The sequence below is a fragment of the Nomia melanderi genome, chromosome 13 (assembly GCF_051020985.1).
Source record: "Nomia melanderi isolate GNS246 chromosome 13, iyNomMela1, whole genome shotgun sequence".
NCBI lineage: Eukaryota > Metazoa > Arthropoda > Insecta > Hymenoptera > Halictidae > Nomia > Nomia melanderi.
Window position 1 is genome coordinate 4603426 of NC_135011.1, and position 23618 is coordinate 4627043.

Below are 23618 nucleotides of genomic sequence, written 5' to 3' on the forward strand. Positions count from 1 at the left end.
TCGCGTGTCCCGCGCCACTATTTTTCCCCGTCGATCGCCGCTGGATACCGCGACGGTGCCTGGAAATTGGCGCAGGTCCGCGTTTATGTAGGGCGCGGGGAAGACGGCCGACCTCGTGAGGACAATCGATGCAAAAGCAATTATCGGCGTATCCCCGGCCACGCGAATCGTCGCCCGGTTGTCCCCGGCAATGGCCGCTTTCGTTTCCTCCATCTTTACGTGCTCCGTCGCGGAGCATTCTTTCCCCGATACGCCGGTAATAGGGTGGGATCTTCGCTGATTGCGACTTATCGATAACCGGGACGCGGCTTCCTCGGGCTCGTTTCATTCTCCAATGAGCAGATACAATTTGCTATCGTCGCTGCTTTTTACGGGACGGGGCGGACACTTTTACGAGCGCGAGAGAACGTGTCGCTTGAATTTGGTTTCTTATGGGGCTGTGTCCCTGATTTTGGGATATGGAGGATGATAGACGCTTGGGGATGTGAATTGAGATATACTTGGATTCGGTGGATCTTTAGCTAGAGTAATCGCTTAGATATGTGTGTAATTAGATGTAATTGGAAATTGAGAGTATATACGGGATGTTAATTTAGGTATCTAAATTATTTGTTATTATTGGAAGATGAAATGAATAGAATATACATAGTTTTGAGGCGTCCGATGACGATAAAAGAAAATCCTGCGTCATTATATTTAGTCATTTCTTCTAACTTTCAATAATAATTTCAATGCTCCAGTTAGAATTAACATTCTGTATAACGATGGGTTGATAACAGAATAATTTCACTTTTATTAAGAAATCTACTTTAAAGTTTCGAACACCAAACTGTATTACATCATTCTTCGTTTATGCGTCTTTCGTAAGCCCGGGACATTATTCACAATCAGTACCAAAGTTTCGCTCGGCAATAATCATTGCGGTCCTCCGTCCGCGAAGATCAAGAACCTCTCTTTCGAGTCCTGTGTTTCGATCGATCCATGAAAGGCTTGTTTACGATCAAAGGAGCGAGCGGGTGCGCGGGCGCGCGCTCGCTCGCTCGCCCGCTCGCCCGCTCGCCTTCTTTTCATCCTGTCCCGTCGTCGCCCGCGTAGATTCGTCACGTGGCCGAGGCCTCCGTCGATTTAATTAGGCGATACCGACGGGGCCGGCCGTTAACGGCGCGGGTCCTCGGCTAATGAAACCGGGTCGTTATTCACCGATCGCCGGTTCTGCTCACCTTAACGGGTGACAATTTACATTAGCTAATGGGCCGATTTACGGGGACCGCGCAGCGGTGACGTATCTCGACGCGACACTCCGCCGCGCGTTGCGTAAATTTTTCGAGGACGCTTCGATAGCGGCTCGATTTCACGGTAAATCATTCGCTAACGAGACCCGCGGACGAGACCGCGCGAGGATCGAGCGATTTATGCACGGAGACGCCGACGATTCTTTGACAATGGATGCTTCCGATGCTGCGATCAATGAGTTCGCATTGCAGATCTCAAATTAGATTTGCATCAGACGCTGCTCTGACTACTGACGATAAGAATTCTCTTAATATTCGTTGCGTGTTTCTAGATTATTCCACGTCAATCCAACGTAATATTTCACAACAACGCTGGAATTACCGAACAATCAGAGTTACTTGTTTAAAACTTCTTATAAGCATCCTAAGAGTATTCGCGAAGCTCAAAGCATTTTTCATCGTACTCCTACAAATAGCTTCCACAATTTCTCAAAAGTATCTTCGCTTAAATAATCGCCGAATAGATTATAAATATTAGAAATTTGGAGAATATTAAAATCCATTGGCTCGACTGTGAAAAATCGGGTTCCAGAAAACAGCAGCGCGTCTTGCAGTGATTTGCGCGCGCGCGACGCGACTCGCAGCCCTTTCCACCTGTCCCGCCCGCAGGTTGTCGCTCGAAGTTCCCTGGCTCCGCTCCAAAAAGCTGCTCGACCACGGCAGCCGTGCTTTCCGGGAACAATACGATTCATTTAATTTCCATTAAACCGATGTCTCGCGCGCCCGGCCCGGCCCGGCGCGACGGTCACCCCGCGTTCGTCATTCCGTCTGGCCAAAGGAGCGCCGATACTACTAGGAGGCCACCGGGCCAAAAGCCCGCAGGAAACAGTGTCTTTAATCGCCCCGTTGGCTCGCGCTGCCCGAATTCGTTTATCCCGGGATTCATTGCCCGCCCCGTTGCTTTTTAAAGCGTGCGCCGCCTTGGCAATCGCGCTGGAAACTCGAGGGACGTAGGACACCGGTGACGGACGTATTGGCCCCTTTCCGGCCGCGCCATTGTTTTTCGACCAGTTGACTGAGAACTTGGATTAAAGGATACGTACGTAATATATATTGAAATAAACTGAAACAGAATGATGAAGAGCTACGCGTTTATTTGGAAAAGTAAACGATTGTTTACCCCTTGCCTTACAATAACGTGAGACTCGTGGCGAACGTTTTAAATAGATTTTAACAGACAATATTACTCGATTTGAATTATAATTAGGTATTGTTCTTCTGTTATCAACGTAGACAGAATATGGATAGAATTTTTCTCTTTTTAAGAACTACTAGTGATGAAGTTGTATCGATCACAGTTGGAGAATAAATCATAGGGCAAGAGGTTGAAGCGTTCGTTTGACCCTTAACGAGATGGAGACACTCGTGAAACACAATTAACTGGTTCAGTAGAATCTCGTGCGAAGCAGAGACTTGAATTTCATAGATTTCCCAGTGTCGTTATTTCTTTTCCTTTCCATTTGACTCTTAAGAAAAATCACGGTTTATCGATCGGTGAATTGCTCCCCGGATTTGTAAAATTTCATTTTCCCGACGGTGCACGTCGAGTAAACTAAATTCCTCCGCGATCCACGTCACGTATCGCGCTTATCTCGCGGGCGGTTCAAAGAAACTGACGTTAAACCTACGCAGATTTGTCTTAAACGGTCCGATGCACTGGGCGACGCGGCGTTCGCTCTCTTACATCTGATTTCCCGGAGGTTTCGCAAAGAGGTTACGATGTGTTTGATAAAACGCCGTCACCGCGGGAGCAGTTACCTAAACAAATACCGGCGGCGGGCCTGTTAAAACGGTAATCACCGTGATAAATCTTGTTTTTTTCGGTTTCAATTTCATCGGATAAATGGCTGCAATTTTACCCGGGTTATTTATGGTCCGCGACCGAGCGATATGAACGCGTCGGCGAAATTTCGACGCGACGCGCCGCGCAGCGCGCGTTCGAACATCGAACCGGCTCGGTCGGCGACCAACGACGCCCGTAAAGTGAAATTTAAAGCGACGCGAAATGTGTTAATAGCCAATTGCAAATACCGCGTAATGTTTGTCACGTGTTGCCAACCGACACATCCGCGGCCGCAGGCCGAAGCGACGCGTTCTCTATCCGACCGCCTGTGTCTCCGAGCGTTGCGAGCCGACGTAAATCAGATCGGTATCTCCCCGGTGAAGCGTTTTCGCGTTCCGACGATCTTATCGGCCGGCCTCGTGAAATTTTTCGCGATCGACCGCTGACGGAAATTGGGTCAACGCCATAACGCTCTGGTTCGCCTGGTCCGCTCCATGACCGAGAGATCATCGTTATTTCTTCACGGTACTTTCGAATCCGTGACCGTGTACATTTTATTTAAATATTCGCTTCTATATTCGAGTGCTTAGTGTTTGGAATAAAGCAGAATTTTCTCTTTGGATTGCCGTTATAGTTGAAAGTCTTCTCGATTTGTTTGAGCTCTCGATTCTCGAGAGAGGAATTTTAGAAGCTAAACATCGGTGATTCGCAGTGAACCTGTTCAAATAACTGTTGAGATATTTTATGAAAGTTTCTTCATTTTGTTGCTCTTCAGCTTCTACGTTGCTCGAATTCGTGTGACACTGGTTTTTACATAAACTTCAATATTAATTTTCTTAGTGACGCACTTGAATCGAATTTTGTTGGATGTACGGGATACAAGATAACGGATCAATCGTTGCGAAGAATCTTGGCTCTAGTTGTCGCTTTATTAAGGAAACTATGTAGAATGCTAGTTCTGATGAGTGATAACTTGACAGCCAAAGCGATAACCCCTCATAACGTGTCAGACTCGCGATAAAGATCTCAAACGCAATTCAATAAGCGCAGATATTACTCAGTCCTTTCGAGTTCAAATTAAATAATACTCGTCGGTTATCTACTACACCGCAGAGGAAACATAGAATATTCCCAGAATTTTCCTCTTTCCTCGATAAATTAACCCTAATCGTGCCACGTGTTTCTATAACGAATTACCACGATCTGACTCTCAGTTTCTTATGAGAATAAAAGGAACAAATAAAATGTTATCGAAGCTTCCGAAAATGCAATATGTAGGAGAAAGAGAATTTTATTTGAAACAGTATAATTATTTCATCACAGCTCACAATAAAACACTAACTAAATTAAACAACGCACACACTATTTATATACTCAGATGCTCTTGTCTCACTCGCACACTTTCTAGAACATTCTTTCATCACCATGCATTAACTTCACATATATTTGGAATACTCTAGATCCTTAAAAAAAAGAACATTATTAACATATGTAGAAAATCAATATAATCTAGAATATTCCAACGCTTTGAACATTCATTCAAAACACGCTCACACACACAGTCGCGTCATTCATCTATTACACACATTCATCACTCAAATACATCCATTCCCACAAATATGAAAAAATTTAAGTAAAAAGCTCAAATACGATTGAAAGTCGCATGGTCCGATCAGGGTTAACGACAAAGTAGTTGCATCGATGATTTAGGAAACGATTCCTAGAGCAAGGAGTTGAAACCATTCGATCTTACCTTCCCATCGCTGGCAACCTCTAAATCTCCCGTTTCTTCTCTCGGAAATCCCCCGGCTTCCCCCCGTCATTTGTTTACTTTCCGCTCGGACCAGCACGATCTCATTCAGTCCTGAATTATCCTTCCGCGGAACGGTACACCGACCGTGTCGCTTCACGGTTCTCGCTTCACGGTATCATTAACGCCCGGCGCGCAGACCGCCGCCAGACGTTATCCTACTTGCCCGATTCTTTGTTCCCCGCCTTACATATTCATTCGCCGCGTATTAGCGTAATCACCGCGCGTGCATTCCGCGCCCCCCTCACCCTTTTCAATTTTCGCGGAGCCCCGTTCCGCGTTTCGCCAGTCTTTGTCCTGAAAAATCAGGCGCCGCCGCGCTCCGAGGCGACGATCGGTAACAAGTTTAACGAACTGACGTTCCTTTCCCTGTCCCTTCCGCGTTCCCGATGCCCCGGCGGCTGTTCAGCCGCGGCCCTCGAAGAAAAACGCGGCCCCCATTCCGGTTTCGCGGCCAAGGAATTAAGCGATCCGATGAAAACGACATCGTTTCCCGAGGCGAATGAGCTCTACCGGTGCGATCGTTACGGTTCAAGGGTGGTTTAGGGATCTCGCTTTTTATTCCCGTCTGTCCACAGCAATTATAATTGCCGAGTGACTCTTGGACCACGGAATTCGAATGCGACTCGGTGGAAACTGATTGGAATTAACACGTTCACGACCGAGCGTTGCGTATGTGAGGCTGTTTAGAGAGACGCATGTGCAACGCTGTTGATTGCTATGATCGTATTAATCCTTTGCTCTATGGTTTCTTTCTGAACTATGATTGATACATTTATTAATAACTTATTGAAAAAGATGAAAATTCTGGGTTCTGTCTGTTATAAGCTATAATAATCGATAGAAGAATAATATTCGATTTTTAAGAATGAAAATTGAATATTTGTGCTCGTTGAATTCTTTCATTCCTTGTGTTAATCCTATCGGATGTAATTTCGTTGACGTCGGTTGTCTTCGGCGAATAGTTTCGGTGAATGGAGAATAACATTCCGTGGCGTTCGGTTTTATGAAGTTTCGGTTCCTGGTTGTTTTTTAAGGCTCGCCGATGTTACAGAGGCGCTCAGTGAATTTTCGCGGGATTATCGGCGGGAATTAGATGAGTCGGAAGACTGGTCGGATTACGCGTAAATATCGAGAACCTGATTTTTCGGTAATTATTCCTAGAGTGTAAAGGTATCGGTCGATCGAGCGTGAAAGGAATATTCGTGGCTGCCTTAATACTGGCGCTGTAAAACCCCGATAGTTGCAACCTCTATAACCCTCGAGGAGAATCTCGTTGGTAGCATTCCGATGGTTCGCCTGGTTGCGAATAAACAAAATGAAAAGGTACAGTGGAAGGAGGAACGTCTTATTGCAATCGTTATAAGAAGTAAGAGGTCTTGCGCGGCTAATTGGTTACTTCGCTAATTGCACGAACCTCGCTACTTGCATTTATTCGGTCGGCCAAAAAGACTTCTCGGGTTTCTTAAGGAAGATTAATGATAAGTTCGACTTTATTAAATTAAGGTTCATTAAACCACGAACGTTTTTCATTTTTCTTCGCCCCCCCCCCCCCCGACATGTTTCAGCGAGTTCATTCATTTATTTGGAAGGGTGAAGTCTTTCCATCGATTTCAATATTTCCATCTTCATTCCTTTGAGGATTGTATTGTCAAGGGAAATATTAATAGATAATATTATTATTATTAATAGATAATATTAATATCAATATAATATAATGTAATATTAACCCTTTGCACTCGACAATATTTTTCATTAAAGATATTCATTACTTTCTGACTAAATATTAACGATATTTCTCGCAACTGACACAATTGATTATCTTCTATAAATTAAGAGAGAACTATTTTACTTCGATGTTTTATGTGTTGATACATGACACAAGGTTTAATATTGAATTGAAATCCTTTTACCCTTACCTATTATCCATATCGATCTTATCTAGGAAATATCAAAGAACAGTATTTTATTTCGAGCGAAAAGAAACGTTTAAATATTCATACTCGTTAAATTCGGTTACAAAATTCTTCCACGAACCCGAGTGAGTATTACAGGGTAAAAGGTTAATAAATCTTTCGGGTTCAGCTACGTGACGTTTACCCGATTCGTCGAAGAATAATTACGGATTTCCATAGCGTAAAATTGGCGCCATGGTGTATCGCGCCATGTGCTACCCGCACGTGCTAATTACTCATATAATATCCGGCCACACGGCTCGATTCACCCTACCGGTTCGCCGGTAATACAGCCTGACCTACGATCGCACAGCCGCGTGAATCACGCGTCGATCGTCGTCCCCGTTCCGGCGATTCGAGTGCGGCCAGCTGCCACTGAGACGATTGTCCCCTTTTAAGGAGGTCGGCTGACCATCTGACAGCGATACAAAGAACTGACGCCGGGTCAGTGATCCATATTGAAATAATTATAATCTGCAATTTAGATTTTCATTTTCACGCGAAGATCGTGTTATTACTGTAGAGATGGATAGTTCAAACGATGTTAGAATGGACGAATAGAGTAATAGAATAATAGAATAGAATACATAAGAGGCGACTCGAAAAACTGCGGAAGTGTCTGCTGGTGTAGACATATTTTTATAGAGGAATTTAAACGAAATAAAATTTCATTTCCTCTCCAAACGATCCTAGCTAATTGGAAGTAAAGTTAAACCGTATTATATATTAATAAATATTGCATTTTATTGGTACTTTGAAGATTCTTGTACGCCATAAACGCACGAAGTTCCGCAGTCTAATTATTATAAATTAATTTAGAGAAACTAAGATCGAACGCCGAGTTTTGTTCCAGCGTTTATCGTTTCCATTAGGTTCTGAAGAAAATATACAGCTTGGAAGAATTTGCTTAAAATATTTTATTATCATGGTTAAGCGATTGTATGGGCTATGAAGGAATAGAGATACTTTCTTTTATTGTCTAACGTGATGACGGATAACAACACGCTATTACTCTGTGAAATGAGCGTTGATTGATGTGTTGATGTGTTGGAACAAACTATTTTTCCCGAGTAGCGTACGTCTTTGTGAACCTATAATGAAATCATATAGTACATTTCATTTTATTGTTTCCAGGAAGGTCTGTTCTTTGTAATGTTCAAAGTTACAAATTTTCAAGTTTCCAAATCTCCAAATCTTCAAATCTTCAAAACTTCAAAACTTCAAAACTTCAAAATGTCAAACCTTCAAAACTTCAAAACTTCAAAACTTTAAAACTTCAAAGCTTCAAATGTTCGAATATTCAAATATTGAAATATTCAAATATTGAAATATTGAAATATTGAAATATTCAAACATTCAAATCTTCAAATCTTCAAAGCTCCAAATTGTCAAACTTTAAAATTTTCAAATATTCTAATCTTTAACTCTTGAAACCTTTAAACCTTCAGAGCTCCAAATTTTCACATTTTCGGATATTCAAATCTTCAAAATATTGAAATATTTAAATATTCAAACATTCAAATCTTCAAATCTTCAAAGCTCCAAATTGTCAAACTTTAAAATTTTCAAATATTCTAATCTTCAACTCTTGAAACCTTCAAACCTTCAGAGCTCCAAATTTTCACATTTTCGGGTATTCAAACCTTCAAATCTTCAAATCTTCAAATCTTCAAATCTTCAAATCTTCAAACATTCAAATCTCCAAACAATATTCGCTCAGTTGCATCACTCAAGACCAACTGAAACTTTCCCAAAGCACCGCCTACAGAATTCGACGTCCGACAGATCGGTTCCCTGAATCCATATCCAGACTCAATCCGGGCAACGGCGATTTCAGTTATCCCCCAGAAGCGAAGAAGCTGTGCAAATCCTTTGAAAGGCCCGGTGAAAATAGACCCCGCTGCCATCGTCCAAGGGGTTAATTAATAATCGAGATAGGAATCTGATCGCGTCTCACGGGCGCGCGCACGAGTGAGTCAACGCGATGAATTAGCGGGAGGCCCCGTGCCCGCACGCTGCAAGCAAAGGGTGGCGACCGTTGAAAGGTGGCAAAGGACCGGCGGTTCTCTGCGTCAGCCTAATGTAAATGTCCGCCGGATACGACGATAAACGATAAGCTAATCCATTCAAAGCAGCAGCTGCTGAACCCAGCCGCGCAACGAAAACTGCCCGTTCGCCTTCGTTTTCCACTCGTCCACAGACTTCCTAAAGCACTAATAATACGTTCAACAAAAATATTCAACTTTCCAGCGAAAAGATAATCGATTCTCCATCGAATTTTATACTTCACTCGAGAAAAGTTTTCTATATATATTGTTCCGCATAAAATTTCGTATAATTAATGATTGAATCCGAAAGTAAAAGGAAAAATGGGTTGGAAACATGCAACGAGATTTTCCCGTGCGAAGCTTCGTTTCGGAGATAATCGACTTCGAAAGTTTAAGCTGCGCGAAGAAAGTGGAAACGGTAAGTCACGAGCAGACGCGTTCGCTGCACCTTCACGTCCTGCCGACTTTCGACTTCGATTATCTCGGTAACGAAGAGTCCTACCGGAAAAATTCATTTTATAGTTTTAACGTGGTTTTCCCCGTAGAACTTATTTCTGTATGGACATTTCAGCAATTATGCTGATTCCAGGATATTTCCTGGTGTATACGGAAAAGGAATTTTCTCTTTAACCCGAGAGGCGTGGTACGCGCGCAGGTTATTTCCGACTGAATGTAAAATTGGCTGATTATACGCACCGCAGGGCTAATCCTCGGTTTCGTGGGCGTCCCTGCGTGGTAATTAACGAGAGACGATGCATCATGTACATACGACGTCTCGATCATAAAGAAATCACGGTGTTATTGGGCTACATCACGTCGAACGACTTGTTGCGCTTTGGAGTCAATAGGATGTCTCAAAATTTTCCATCGTTTCTCCACTACTCAAAATTCTCGAGAAAACCAAACAGTGTAGTAGAAAAATCTTGAGTGTATCGATGATCGTCGCACCTAAAAATTCTCCGTCACTTCCAACCTCAGAATTCTCAATGAAATCAAACATTAAAGCAGAATCTCGATTATCTCACTAATCATTTACCAAAAAATTCCCCACCACTTCTAACTCTTAGAGGTTAGCATCTTCAACGAAATCGAACGTTATCTCACTGACCATTTCACCTCAACATCAACGAGCAAGTTCTCATTCATCAAGGATCACCACCGAAATCGAATCCCAGATCGCTCAATCCAGGAAAATCTTGATCTCCGTCGGATCAAACAAGTTTCCGCGAGAATCGCGTAGAGATGCAGCGGCGAGGTTTCCGGTGCCGTAGGCAGTCCCTTTGATCGCGTTGACCCACGCATAAAAACTAATTGCAGCCGGTAATAAGGGCCTCGTTACGCCCGCGCCGGAAATCCCGTGTCCCCCGGCCCGAGGCCGCGTACATAATTGTCGGTCGAGCAATTAATTTATTTCGCGAACGCCCGCGACGCGTCCTCCTCCGCCGGTCCAGGGATCTCGGGGATCGATACGGCCTGCCGGAGCAATTAAGCAGCAGCCTTGTAGATCGGCGAGGTTTACGCGAGGGCCCCATGCGAACTCAATTACGGTGGCCGCTCCCGTGGCCGTTGCGCCACGGAGAAGACCGCGTTACGCGCGGGACACCGCAATTTGTCGTTTCAAAGTGGATCTTGTGTACGATGGCCGCGGGTCAACGAACGAGCCGACAAGGAATCTCGATCGGTGCGAGCTCTCGGGAACTTTCGACCCTTTGACCATTGTCGTTTTCTAACGCGAAGGGCTATTAACCGGTTGCCCTACGATTTCGTTTCGCAGTTGCACTTGCTGCAACTATTCATCGTTAATAATGCACTTGTAAACAGATTTCGAGCTGTGTCCAGATTTACTCTAATTATACGGATTGCCAATGAAAATTGTTTCATTTGAACTCGGAATGGCATTTGTAAAGGATATTGAAAAGCTTCGACGAGACTGGAAACTCGCGAGTTCTTTCAGTTTCTGGTGATTATTCTTTCAAGAATTGTCATCTTACTGGTATATCAACAAGTGGCTAAGGTTAAAGAAATGAAAATTGAAGATCGAAGTTTCTTTTCGATATAAGTTCCTTCATCCACTGAACCTGAAGTTATGATTAATTGAGGTTTCCTGTGAGATTATGCGCGAATTCAGGGTACTAGGGATCTTTGAGACGTTCAAAGGATTAAGAAACTTCGAATCGAATCTAGATAGGATATAGAAGTCTACGAGTCTAGTAGAAATTAGACAATTCGTAGATCTAAGGAGTGCTTCAATTATTACATCCATCTCTTACCTTCAGTCTGAGCGAAAATTGAAAGAAAACGGAGAAGTGGCTTCGCAAATCGTTCACGCTTCCCCGACACTCAAAAACGCAACCGGCGATTACGGATTCGTGCATTGATTTCAGAATTCCGGTAGGAATTCGCGCGACGGCACAATATTTACTCTCTTCTCGCTCGCCTCGTTTGTTTCTCCGGGGTTGAAGCGCGCCTCGCGGATAAATTTACGCGGCGGCGGCGGCGGCGGCGGCGGCGGCACAATATGCAAATACGTTTACGCCCGAAAGAGATTTATCGCCGAGGCAACGCGGGAGCCGTTTGCTCGCGGCTCGTTCGCGAGGAGCGCGCGTTTCGGCGAAATTAGTCGGTTGTTTTCGAACGCGGGGCGGCCGGGCGCCGTCGAATTTTCCGCGGCTGTTGGCGGCGCGAATTTAGCCCCGCCGACGCGGAAATCCGAGGGAACGCGGCGCCTCCGCGCGAAAAAGACTCCGCGCCAACGAGGAACACCCTGTACACAAAGCTGCCTCCTATCCGCGTCCGTTTATTCCGAACTTTTCCCCGGGGATAATGGAATTTCTGCTCGGAATCCGGCGCACGGAGTCCGAAGGAGTTGATGATGATTCCTCTGGAGTGTGAAATGAATGAACGGCCGTTGCTTTAAAGTGTGAAACGAGGGAAAGTTCATTTGGAAGGTGATTAGTTCGGAGAGAGTTGATGGTGATATTAACAGTCGACAGGAGTTAATAATTACAAATCATTTGTTAAATCGTTGTTTTTATTAGGGTCTTTATATAGTTAGAAAATTACACTAAATTGAAATTAAATTAACAAAGATAGAGCTGTAGATCGGTAAAGCTTAGAAAATTACACTAAATTAAATATCAAAGATTCTAGGGGCAAAGATGGCGGCCATAAAGGAAGCTATTGGTAACTCTCGTAACAAAAATAAAGCTGTAGATTAGTAAAGCTTAGAAAATTACACTAAATTAAGTGTCACTGATCTACAGCTCTATCTTTGTTACGAGAGTTGCCAATAGCTTCCTTTATGGCCGCCATCTTTGTCCCTAGAATCTTTTTGATCATACCCTAACTATTCGAAGCACACCGCGAAGGATAATCTCCCTTTCGATTCTTCCCTTGCCTTTCCTTTCTTTTTCATCGATAGAATCATTAAGCTCGCGATGCTTGACAATTCGTTAAGAAAGGTTTCAAAGCATTCCTCTTCGGACCATTGAACACGGGACTCCGTCCCCTCCGTTTCGCCAGCGAAATTAAAATACCCGGCCCGCATTAATAAGAGGCACGACGGACGCTGCCGCGGAATATCCGATAATCAGATTAAGTCTCCACTAGCTTGCCCTTGATGTAAATCGGTTGGAGACGGTAAACCTGGATCGCGGTTACGATATTCCTCTTTCATCGCCTTCGGAGAGGACTCGCGTTCTTATCCTGGCCATCAGACCACACCCGACGATGCTGCAACTATTTAGCAATTAGGGCTAACAGTTTATAATTCTCTTTCGACAAATTGTAAGCTCGCGTTCCATTGAATTACGCGAGACTCCCATCGCAGGGGTTCGAGTAATTTTCAAATAAGCACCCACGGCGAACGGTGTTTTTAGAATTCGAACGATCGTGAAACAAGGAATTCGAGATTGACAGTTTGCAATCGAGTAGTTCGTTGGTTCCATTGTTGAATCGCTCGATTTCCAATTTTCTAGGCGAAACCACCGCGTAATCATTCGCGTAAACGCGTCGAGACAGGTCGTCGAGAAGCTAACGAACGACCCTAGCGGAGGAACATCGAAGACCAGCGGTGACCGGGCTACTAATGACAGGTTAACGAGCGGCCGGAATGCCGCGCTCGTTAAACACGCCGAGAATGTGTATAAAAATCGGGGAGAAGGGGAGAAACAGAATTTGAAACAAGAAGAAACGCGCGAAATCCGACGCCATTAAAGGGTTCGACGTCGGCGAGGATATATTTCGAGTTCGGGATCGGAATGGCGCGTGCCGAGGCGGAAAAACTCGCGCCGCTCCGCGGATTCTAATTAGTGGCTGGATTTCCCTCGTTTCCCGGCGTGCGATTATTAATAATCGTTTCCCTGAACTTCGAGCCTGAACCTCTAGACAGACGTTGCTCGATCAGAATTCAAATCCGAACCCGTAGGACATTAATCAATCGCGAAACTTTCATTCTAGAAACTTCGGATTGTTAATCTAACTTCCCGGGTTCTCCGTCCTTTGACTCCGATCCTCGAAATTCACTTCGTCCATTCGTCATAGACTCGGACAATCAGTTTCCTAGCGAGCCAAAGTCCTCCGGGGCTAATCCAATCGGAGGATAACAAAAATCTACGTAGGTTCAGTCTCCGATCGCTTCGATATCGCAATAACTCGCCGATCTTCGCGTTGAATGGATCGAAGATCCTCCGGAGGCTCTGCAGCTTGTAGCTTTGATCCGAGCAGGCGCTAAGTTACGTCCAAGAGGATTCAGAAGCTGAGTGTCGAAGGGGATTCGAGGAAAGCCGAGTTAAGTCAAGATATAGGGGAAGATCCAGGGAAATGGAGGATCCTACACTGCGCAATAATTAAGGGGAACCACGTAGGCAACGTGGCGGGGTTCACGGTGGCCGTGAACAATGGCTCCGCGGAGCCCGCGTACTACGTGGACCAGTTGCATCGGCAGAGGTTGCAGTTGCAACACCATCAACACAATTATCAACAGCCGTCCAGATTCCCGGTGCAACCGAGCCACGTCGCAGCCGCGAGCAAAGAAATCCTGGAGGCGCCGCGTAGGCTCGACCTCGTCTACGTTCACTGCGCCACCACCGAGGACGAGGATGCGGAAGAGGAGGAGGAGGAGCCGAAGAGGCTGACCAGGTCCAGGTCGTGGCTCTGCTGCCCCGGCGATCGCAGCTCCGATAAAACCGTCCCCATACAGGTCGAAGCTAGTCACAAGCATCAGGAGTCTGTAAGTCCTCGGGGTCGTTTGACGTTCATTCTTCCTCTGATCTACTTAGATCTATTATATACACATAAAGCGTTTGAAATCGTAGGAAAATCCGGTGGGATATTAATCCATAGAGAAAGACAAACTGAAAATATATGAGAAAGTTTTGTCGTAGGACACTCCGTTTCCGAGATAATTGATTTAGAAGGGTAAACGTGCGTACTCAGAGAAAGTAGAAACAGTGTGTTATGTACAGACATAATGGTCCTCGCGTTCGCTTAATCATAAAACGTGATTATCTCAGGAACGAAGCGTCCTACGAGAAAAATCCTCTCCGCGTTTTCGACTCAGTTTTTCATACACTTTCACCCTGTGTATCTCATTCCACTGTTCACCCTTCACTTCCCATGGAAAATACCATTTCACAGAACAATTGAAACTTCCTCAGACACATAGAACGTTTCTCGTCCCAAATGCTTGCGTATCCTAAATAACACGTCCATTTCGCATCGTCCGACGAGCATCCCCTGTTTCTCTCATTAAATCGATCATCCCCAATCGGCGTCGAAACCGCCACAGCTGTCCAGACGCTTCCGCAGGCTTCCTCGTCGGCGCGACCACGATTTTCGAGTTTATTCCAGGATCGATTAGAGCAGACGTGGTAAAAAGGACGATGGGACGGGGGATGGGGGATAGCGTTGAATCGACGGAGCGTCATCGAGCCGCGTTAACGAAACGCGGGACAAACCAGAGGCGTCGAATCCCCGACACCCGATAATGGAGTTCCGTAATTTTTGCCGCTGTCGTATTCGATTCGAGAGCCGAGCGGAGGATCGAGAGCTGTCTCTCGGCAACAGGACAATGTTTTCCGTCCTTCCGGTTCCCCTGCGCCGGCCGCGCCGCCCCCCTCCCCCCTTCCCACGCCGTTTCGCCTCCATATTCATCCGGGAGCGGTCTCGTTCATTTTTTATCCCGCTCGTCTTCCGCGCTCGCCACGTTTCAGATTATCTTCCTCTCGTCAGTGCCAACCGTTTGTTTCACCCCACGGCGTCCCGGTCCGCCATCTTTGTCCTCGTTCAGCCGTCAGTCCCACGGAAAAGCTTACACAGAGAATCGACTGGCTACCCTTTAAACTTTAATCCGGCGGAGACAGAGCCGGCGCTAGCTGCGGGGCTAACCAACCGGACGATCGATTTCACTGAGGTATTTCCGGATAAACTTCTCTCCTCTCTCTGTCTCCCCCCTCGCCCCGGCAGCCTCGTCTGCCCCGTCCACCGGCTCCCGGATAATTTCGTTTGCCCTTATCCGACACCTTCCCGGATCGAACAGTCTGGCCGGATCCGACTGCGTTCTCCTTCGTACGTCTGAACGATCCTCCAACCGGTACGTCTGTCATTACCGATCGCTTCTCCTCGTCGGATGTCTCGTTAGCGACGTTTCAGACGCGATGCCGCCCCGCCGCCCGTCCCCCCGATTCGGACGAATCAATTTTCCGCGTCTAGGCTGCGCCGCGTTCGTCCTGCGGCCCCCCCAGGCCAGGTCGCTGGATTACTTCTGACTGAATATGCGCATTCCTGCGAGTCATTCCGATAGTTCTTGATGGGGAGAAAAATTGTATAACCGGTCTATCGGGGACTCGCCGGCGCTCCGCGGGCTCGTTCGGTTTCTGGGGGATCCGGGAGATCATTCTGTGATCGCTGATAGCTGGGGGAAACCCCGGGGGACCTGGCTGGCTTTGGAAAGTCTTGGAAATTCAACGACTGAGGCTACGGTGTCTTCGGTTCTTGGAGTCCGGGAACGGTTCCGAAGACTTCGATGGTATTTCGGTGGTATTTAAAGGATCCGTACTCGGTAGTCTGAGAAACTCTAATGAGTTGTCAACAGTTCGCTGAAAGACACCGGCAATCCGAAGGATCGTCGACAATCTTTCAAGAATGCCTGAAAGGTTTAAGTAGTCCTCCAAAGGACTCAAGGGACGATCTCAAAGCTTCAAAAGTCCATGGAAGATTCAAAGTGTCCTCAATTATCCTGTAAGAGGAACTGAAAAACCCAAGAGATCATCTTTGTGCTTGAAAAGTCCAAAGGATCCTCGGTAGTCCTTCAGAAACCGTTCCCAAAGGATTCAGAGGATCGGGAACTCTAACAGCAGCCTCTCAACTTGCCCGGAACATTTTTCGAATACCGCGTATTCAGCTCCATTGTTCCGAAGTTCGAGGAGCATCAAAGCCAACGTTCCCGAAGCACCGCATGAAAATTTAACCGCTGCGTCGGTATTAATTATGCGGGACGTGTGCTCCGCTGGAGATCCTCCGTAAGAAGCGCGCCATTTTAGCGGCGACGCTGTCTCTCGCTCGGGCTAAACGTGTCCGCGGGTGACTCTTTTGTCCCGGGAGTTCACAAAAGGACCGTCGCCGCTCTCGCCCCTTTGGCCCGGTTGTACGTCTTCGCTGAACGATCCCTCGGATCAAAACGGGGCTAGACTGCTCGTCCCTTGTCGACGCTCGAACAAAAGGGAAGAAAAAGGGTCACCGGACAAGGAAATTTGCGATCTCGTAAGGGATAACCGCTTGACCTCTTTACTGGATTATCGGGCTCAGCCCATTTTCACCGGGAATAATCTTCTTGTCCTCTCCTGCACCGACCGGATGATTGATTGATTGGCTAACTCAGGGTGTGGAGATATTGGAATCATCTGTTCCGAAGGAACGCAAATTGATTTATCTGTCTTCTAGGGTTCTAAGTTCTTAAGAGTCTATGATTTTAAAGGTGTAAGTGCCTAGGATTGTAAGATACTGGGTGATAAAGATTTTAAGACTCTAAGACTCTAAGAATCTAGGATTGTATGACTCTATGACTCTATGACTCTATGACTCTATGACTCTATGATCCTAAGGCTCTATGACTCTATAATTCTGGAACTCTAAGACTCTAAGACTCTATGACTCTATGCCTCTATAATTCTATAATTCTAGAACTGTAAGACTCTATGATTTTAAGGGTCTAAGACTTTAACACTGTATGACTCTAAGAATCCATGATTCTAAGACTCTATGACTCTAAGACTCTACGGTTCTAAGACTCTAAAACTCTAAAATTAACTCCAAGTCTGTATAATTCTAAGACTCTAAGATTCTAAGACTCTAAAATTCCAAGACTCTAGCGGAGATCCCTCAACCGCCAAACGATCTCGTTAAAGACCGATCGTGAATCTCCTCGCAAACTGACTCGCGACTCGCGTTCGCGTGTTCGCGATGAAGTCATTACATCGTTAACCGCACGAACGTTGCCCGTTGCATCGCGGACGCGTTCCGCTCACCTCGCAACACTCCGTATTCAATTATTCGCCCGCGGCCATTGTCTGAAAGCTTCCGTAAATTACTTCGGGAAGCTTTCACCGCGTCGAATTCGCCGTTTCATCGGCGGTATCGGGTTCCTTTGAGCCGGCCGTGGATCCGGCCTTGTAAATTATTCAACGGGACCGCCTAACTATTACACTAATTTCATAGGAACACCACTCGCGCGTCTCGTATTCGAAGGAGCCCCGGTTTTTCAGCCGGGAACGCGCGCAACAGTCCGGTTACGCACACCGATTGACTTTCATGCTCTCCACCTCTGAATGAAACTTTTTCGCAGGACCTGTTCGATCACCGAGGGGTTCGCTTGCGCCCGGGACAGATGTTGCTCAGCAACTCTGTTGCCGGCCGTATTCCGTCCTCGAACGGGTGCCGCGGCTTTTTTAATCGCGCGTTGAATGTCAACCTTTCCGGGCCTTCGCTTCTGATCGTTATTAACACATCGGGAACCGGACGCTTTATTGCTTATCTGAGCTTTAAATACATTTACCAGTAATCCTACGATCTTTCAACAGTTGCAATTTATTACCACGTTGAATATTTTGTAATTAATATTCAAAACTTACTTGTATTTCTTAAGTACCACTCGATCACATCTGCTACTCGCGTAAACCTGGGATTAAACTATTAACAGCAAGAGTATAAGAAGTTACTCTTCAGGAAATTACTGAATCGTACGGTAAAATCTTTCTTTACATCATCAGCTAACCATTCAAATGACCCTCTTTCAGTTCAAAAAACCCCAAAGGGAACCGCTTTAAATAACCTTTCCCTAAATGCCTTCTTGAAGAGTCCACAGAGATTCTCTTCCCTTTGAAAGCGGCCGCCCCACTCACGCGCAACTTAGCGAGTCATCGCGGCCGCGAGATTTCGTGAATGGAAAAACGTCGAATCCCGGGACCAACAGGTGCTTTGCGCTTTTCCCCGGGTCGCGTTCGAGTTCCGGGCCAAGCAAATTCCAAGATAAACACCGGCCGGAGAAAGGCGGCCGCCTAAGTCTCCGGCATGCCTCGAGGAAAGCCCACACCGCGAGGAAAACGGGGACCGCGTGGGACGCGGCCGGCCCACCTAATCAAACGGACGATTCGCTCGTTCCAGCGTAGCTGGAGGATGATTCTCCTGGGCGTCTAAGCGATAGTCCGGCCGCCGTTTCCGGGGAATAATTGAACCGAGAGCGGCGCAGACCGAGCGCTGCGCTCGATCCTCCGCTTGGAAATTTAATCAAGTTCGGAATACCGTAGCAGTTCTCCAGTTCAGAACCGAAGTCCCGGGAATTCGAGATGGGCGATTAATAATTGATCCACGGAAAAAACCGAATCGGGAATCTCGCGGTGGGAGGGGTCGGGGGTGTTCCTGGGGTTTAGGAGAACGAGGGAAACTTGAAATTTGTGGAATGGCTGGGGACATTTTTTAGTTTGCTCTATGATGAACTAGATGAACTAGATTGAATTAATAATTGATATTATTGACACGTTGATCGGTTGATCATCGATACTGTCTAAATTACTTGATAATCATCATAAGAAACTGATGTGTCAAAGTGTTTAGCTACCTAGGTAGTGTAACTCAAGAACTATTATACCGGATCATGCTAATTAACCCTAACACCACTTGCGTTTGTTATAACACGATAATTAACGTTACACCACACGCTCTAAATTCCTGCGACGGTCTGTTACCAATTCCAATAATAATTTAGTTTAATATTAGATATACTTTGTGTCCTTTCACTCCCACGTCGATCGATCTTCGTATTTGCTCTACATTATGTCATCGATAGCTGCGCTCTCACATTTTTCACCCGAAAAATTCGATAATCGATAACACTTGACGCATCGGAGAGTTTCTAAACTCGCTCCGCCGTCTCAGTTTCCCAGGCTCCCAGCTCGAAGCGAGTGCTCGGAGAAAATCGGGGAAGACAGCCACTTTCCAAGTAATTTCGCGCGTATCAATGACGGTACGCCGGGTCTTCGACTCGCCGAGAAAGTCGACGTCCCTTCCCCGGTGATCCTCCTCGCCGCAATTTCCGGTATCGCTTTACGACAGCGACGGGGACCGTCTGGAGGCCGGTCGGTGACGCGTATTCCCGCGAGGAGAAATTCGTGTTGGCCCGGAACGCGAGCCGAAGCCCGTCCAACCTGTCCCAGGTGATCGTGACAACGTGAGTCACTGCGAAGAATTCGCCGGCGAGAGCGTTGCGTCGGCTGGCTCCTTTATTTTCTGCGTTGACGTGATGCAACGGCAATGCACCGACCGATTTGCGAATACCGTATTCTTTCGGCCGCGCGTTAACTAGTGTAACGCTAGTCGACACGCTCCTCGAGTCCTTTACGTGCGATGATTCGCAGTTATTGAAGCTAAAGGATTATACGAAGGTATAACACGTTGAATGCCGCGCAATTTCATAGAGCAGAATACCCAAATCGAAAAATATATCGTTCGACTGAACTGCATTATTATTATTGCATGTCCATCTAGCTGAATGTCGTTAGACAGCATTATTTGTAATATAGAAATCTTTTCAAGTAATCGTAGTTTAACTGAACTATAGTGATCCGATTCGGTGGGTCACCGGTGACCCACTTCAATCTGCAAAATGAAAAGTAGAAACGCGGTCCGCGCCGCGAGTGAAAACGGGACACGCTTAGATCTCGTTTCCAACTGATACACGTTGTTTCTACTTTGCTTACACGAATATCTCGAATGTAAGTTATGTTTCATGTTTTTGGTAATATTCTGCTAGTAGATCAATGTACAATTTAAAGGGAGAAGTATATAATTTTTATATACTGGTAGCGAAGATGTCAAATACAATCGAACAAATGTAAATGCCACTTAATTCTTTCAAGTTAACCTTTGCACTCGAGAGTCGCCTGATTTGACACAGCAAAATTATAAACTTCGGTATATACCATTAACTTTTGTATACTGTGAAAGAAAGAAAATAGCTTTGTTACCTAATTTATGTATGACTCGTCGAATTCATTTCAAAGAATCTTGTCTACATCCAATTAGAAGGTATAGAATATTTCAAGTGAACAACGTTCGAGTGCAAACGGTTGAATATCACATTCCTATCACCAATCCTACTTTAGAGTAAACGTAGAGCAGTTAGATTTGTCTTCTCCCAGCGGCTCGTAGGCAACGAAACGATCCCATCGATCGCTGCGAGAGAAATCATAGTGCAAGGGGTTAAGGAAGCTCCGCGGATAAACAAGCGATTCAGCGTAGAAGTCGAGAGGCTGGAAGATTCGATCCGTCGTTTCAATCGCGCGAATGACTCACGCGCGCGTCGTTATCCTCGGACAAGCTGGAATTAGTCAGCGATTCCGAAATCGTCGATTGCTCACGCTCGGGGCTCGAATTAATTGGGAAGGAGGCTCGTTTGCGGGAGGATGATGTGATTCGAAGAAAACGCAACGGGGTCGGGGTAGGTCAAGGTTTATTAGCCAGGTTACAGCCGCCGAATGATCAGGCGTCGGCGGTTAGCATTCGTGTCAGCCGATGAACGAAGAAGATGACGAGCGGCTTTTGCGACGTCCACTTGTATCGCGACTTGTACTCGGACATTCACGGTTTCGAGCCGCACGTGGGCACCGGGTCGTTGCCGCAGGTGCCCACGTTGCAGCGCGGTTTGGCCATCACGCAGGGTCTCCCGTCGGGGCAGGGCGGCGCGTCCTTGCAGGTCTTGCCGGGCAAGTGGATGTATTCGTCCTCAGCCGTTGACATCGACGCGAACAGCAGCGCTGTCAGGAGGAACGTCAGAGCGAACAGGAATCGCATCTTGTCTTTCTGGAATCATCAGGGAAAATATGTTTGCTGCAGTCTAGCTGGGATGTAGAAGCTTGTCCTTTTGGGGACGAATGTCATTTTGGGGGTGACACTTTCATATTTTGGAATGCTAGTGTACAAATGATTTAACGCTAGGTTTACGGAACGCGTCGAATTGACGCGTATTGGATTTTAGAAATATTATTTTGTAAATGTTTACTGACATGTACCCCAATTACCTACTATCAAATCTCCAGTTTCCACAATCTAAATAGACGAGCATCGATTCTTTTAGGAATAATAGAATGAAGTGTACAATAAATGCCTAGTGTTAACCCTTTGCACTCGAAAGGTGACTCTCAGTCACTTGATTTGATACAGCAAAACTATGAAGTTGATTATTCAGTATTTTAAATTAAACTTTGTATTGCAATGTGAAATATTTGAATAAAATAGCTTTGTTGCTTAATTTATCTGTAAATTATCGTTAGATTAGTTTCAAACAATGTCTATATTTCATCAGAAAATGTCCAAATATTTCTACTGAGAAACTTCCGAGTGCAAAGGGTTAACATTGCTGCACACTTTTAGTTTCAAAACAGTTTCTTTTTTAATTGTTTGCCTTGACTTGTTCAGGTAAGGAAAAATCGTACGCAAAATCGACTTACATGTTATCTAGACTGTCACGTCATTTTTGTTCAATGTATTACTGAAGAATGAACAAATGAATGTATTCGTTTGTGGCAATGAGTTAGTTAGTTAAATAGGAAAAGATCAGTACGTTGTTTCCTTTTTCTCTGTTGTTTCATACTAGAACTATACTGGTCGAAATAATTCATTCCTTAGTTTTTTCTTTTGTGACTGTCAAGTAAATAACCATCAAAACTCCCATGCAATCGAAACAGTTTTCTTAATAAAGCAAAAGCAAGAAAACCAGGATTTGTCGTCAAATCCGATACGTTCGATACGTTATCAAGAAAATCGATTGGCAGTCAAAGTATTAAAATCGGAATCTAATAAATCCACGTTCGTAGTTTCTATAAAGAAATTTTCGAAAGTCAGTTTCAATGCTCGGTACTTCCAGTTTTAAGCATCTAGTGTATAATTTGGTTTTATTTGATGACGGTTTTGTATTCTAAGGAATCTTCGTCGTTAGACGGTTAATACGTTGGCTACCATAGGACTACCATAGGTGATACCTTCGGTAAAATCTGTCTAGATCAGAAAAACATTGACTATTGGAAAAATACATAATGAATTTCGTAGAGAAATGTTTGTCTATGGTTCTCTTCGCAAACTCTGAGGGAACTTAGGCTCACGTTAAGGAATGCAGAATGCAGAAGCTGAAACTTTATAGGAAATGTTTACCAATGATTCTTTCCTCGCGGAAACTTAGCTTCGCGATGGGGAATACAGAATCCTGACGCTGAAACTTTATACAAAATATCGTTTACCTATGATTCCCCGCGAGATCTTCCTGGAAACACACGTTCGCTTTGGGGAATACAGAATGCGAAACTTAAAACTACAGCTTTGATCTCCGCGATAAAGCCACAACTCCACGTCAGAAGTTTCAACGTGTTAAACATTCCACCATTCATTTCGCGAACCTAACGCTGCGATTTACCTCGAAAAGAACCTCGACCAATCTCTGTCTACCCAAAAGATCGACAATCAACAGACATCCTTCGAAATTCTCATCGCGAGTCCATCACTAAACCGAGCAGTTGAATCGAAACAGTGCGTCTATCGAGACTCTAATCAATTTATAATCGCTAAATCAATGTCTCGAACAATTTCCCGGAGAAACATCTGTTATCTTTTTAATGGCCGCAAAAAGAGGAAATCAGTGATGAGTCGTTTCGACCCGTCCGGTGGGTTTAGTGCCAATATCGTAAAGCAGGGGGTCGTAGCGAGGCAACAGCGCGATCGCGGTCGTTCCGAAACCAGTCCGCGTTTTTCGCCGGCCCCGTAAATAGTTCATTGTATCTCCGCAAGCTCGAGCATAGCGGTCGGACATCGTCGGACGTGTTAAAAGTGGGAAGCGGCGACGGGCCCGCGAAAAAACATGGCCGTTCGAGCGAAGGGATCGCCGGAACGATCGAACCGCGCGGACGACGCCCGCAAAAACTCCCGGAGAGAACTAGTTTACTTACCTGTTGTGCGCGCGGCGATCGTGTGTCGACAGAGGTACAGCTGGATCCCGACTGATATCCCGGTAATTACGGCCGGCGACTCTTATACGCGGCCGTGTCACGTGGCCCGGGGAATCATTAGCGGCTCGTCGTATCGTAACGCACGCCACGCATCGCTGCCGCCGCGAAGGACACGGAGAGAGAACGCGCGAGTAAACGCGTCTATTTCTCGCGACGCCCACGCGGCGGGAATTGTTTTTTC

At 45.6% G+C, this 23618-nt stretch overlaps 2 protein-coding genes across 4 annotated transcripts in view; one reads left to right on the top strand and one right to left on the bottom strand.

Moving 5' to 3' along the window:
• The window catches only part of LOC116431652 (colorectal mutant cancer protein), a 69195-nt gene that overhangs the window by 33879 nt on the left and 11698 nt on the right, over positions 1–23618 (top strand). The window lies entirely within an intron of this gene.
• Positions 20876–23541, bottom strand: LOC143175245 (uncharacterized). The gene is made up of 2 exons (XM_076373455.1): positions 23378–23541; positions 20876–21242 (listed from the first exon to the last, which is right to left on the bottom strand). Exon 2 carries the CDS (start codon positions 21231–21233, stop codon positions 21021–21023), a length of 213 nt encoding a protein of 70 aa, XP_076229570.1. The 5' UTR covers positions 21234–21242; positions 23378–23541; the 3' UTR covers positions 20876–21020.

What these genes read in the sequence shown, in the direction of transcription:
- LOC143175245 (XM_076373455.1), bottom strand. Translation starts at nt 21,233, where the DNA reads ATGCGATTCCTGTTCGCTCTGACGTTCCTCCTGACAGCGCTGCTGTTC.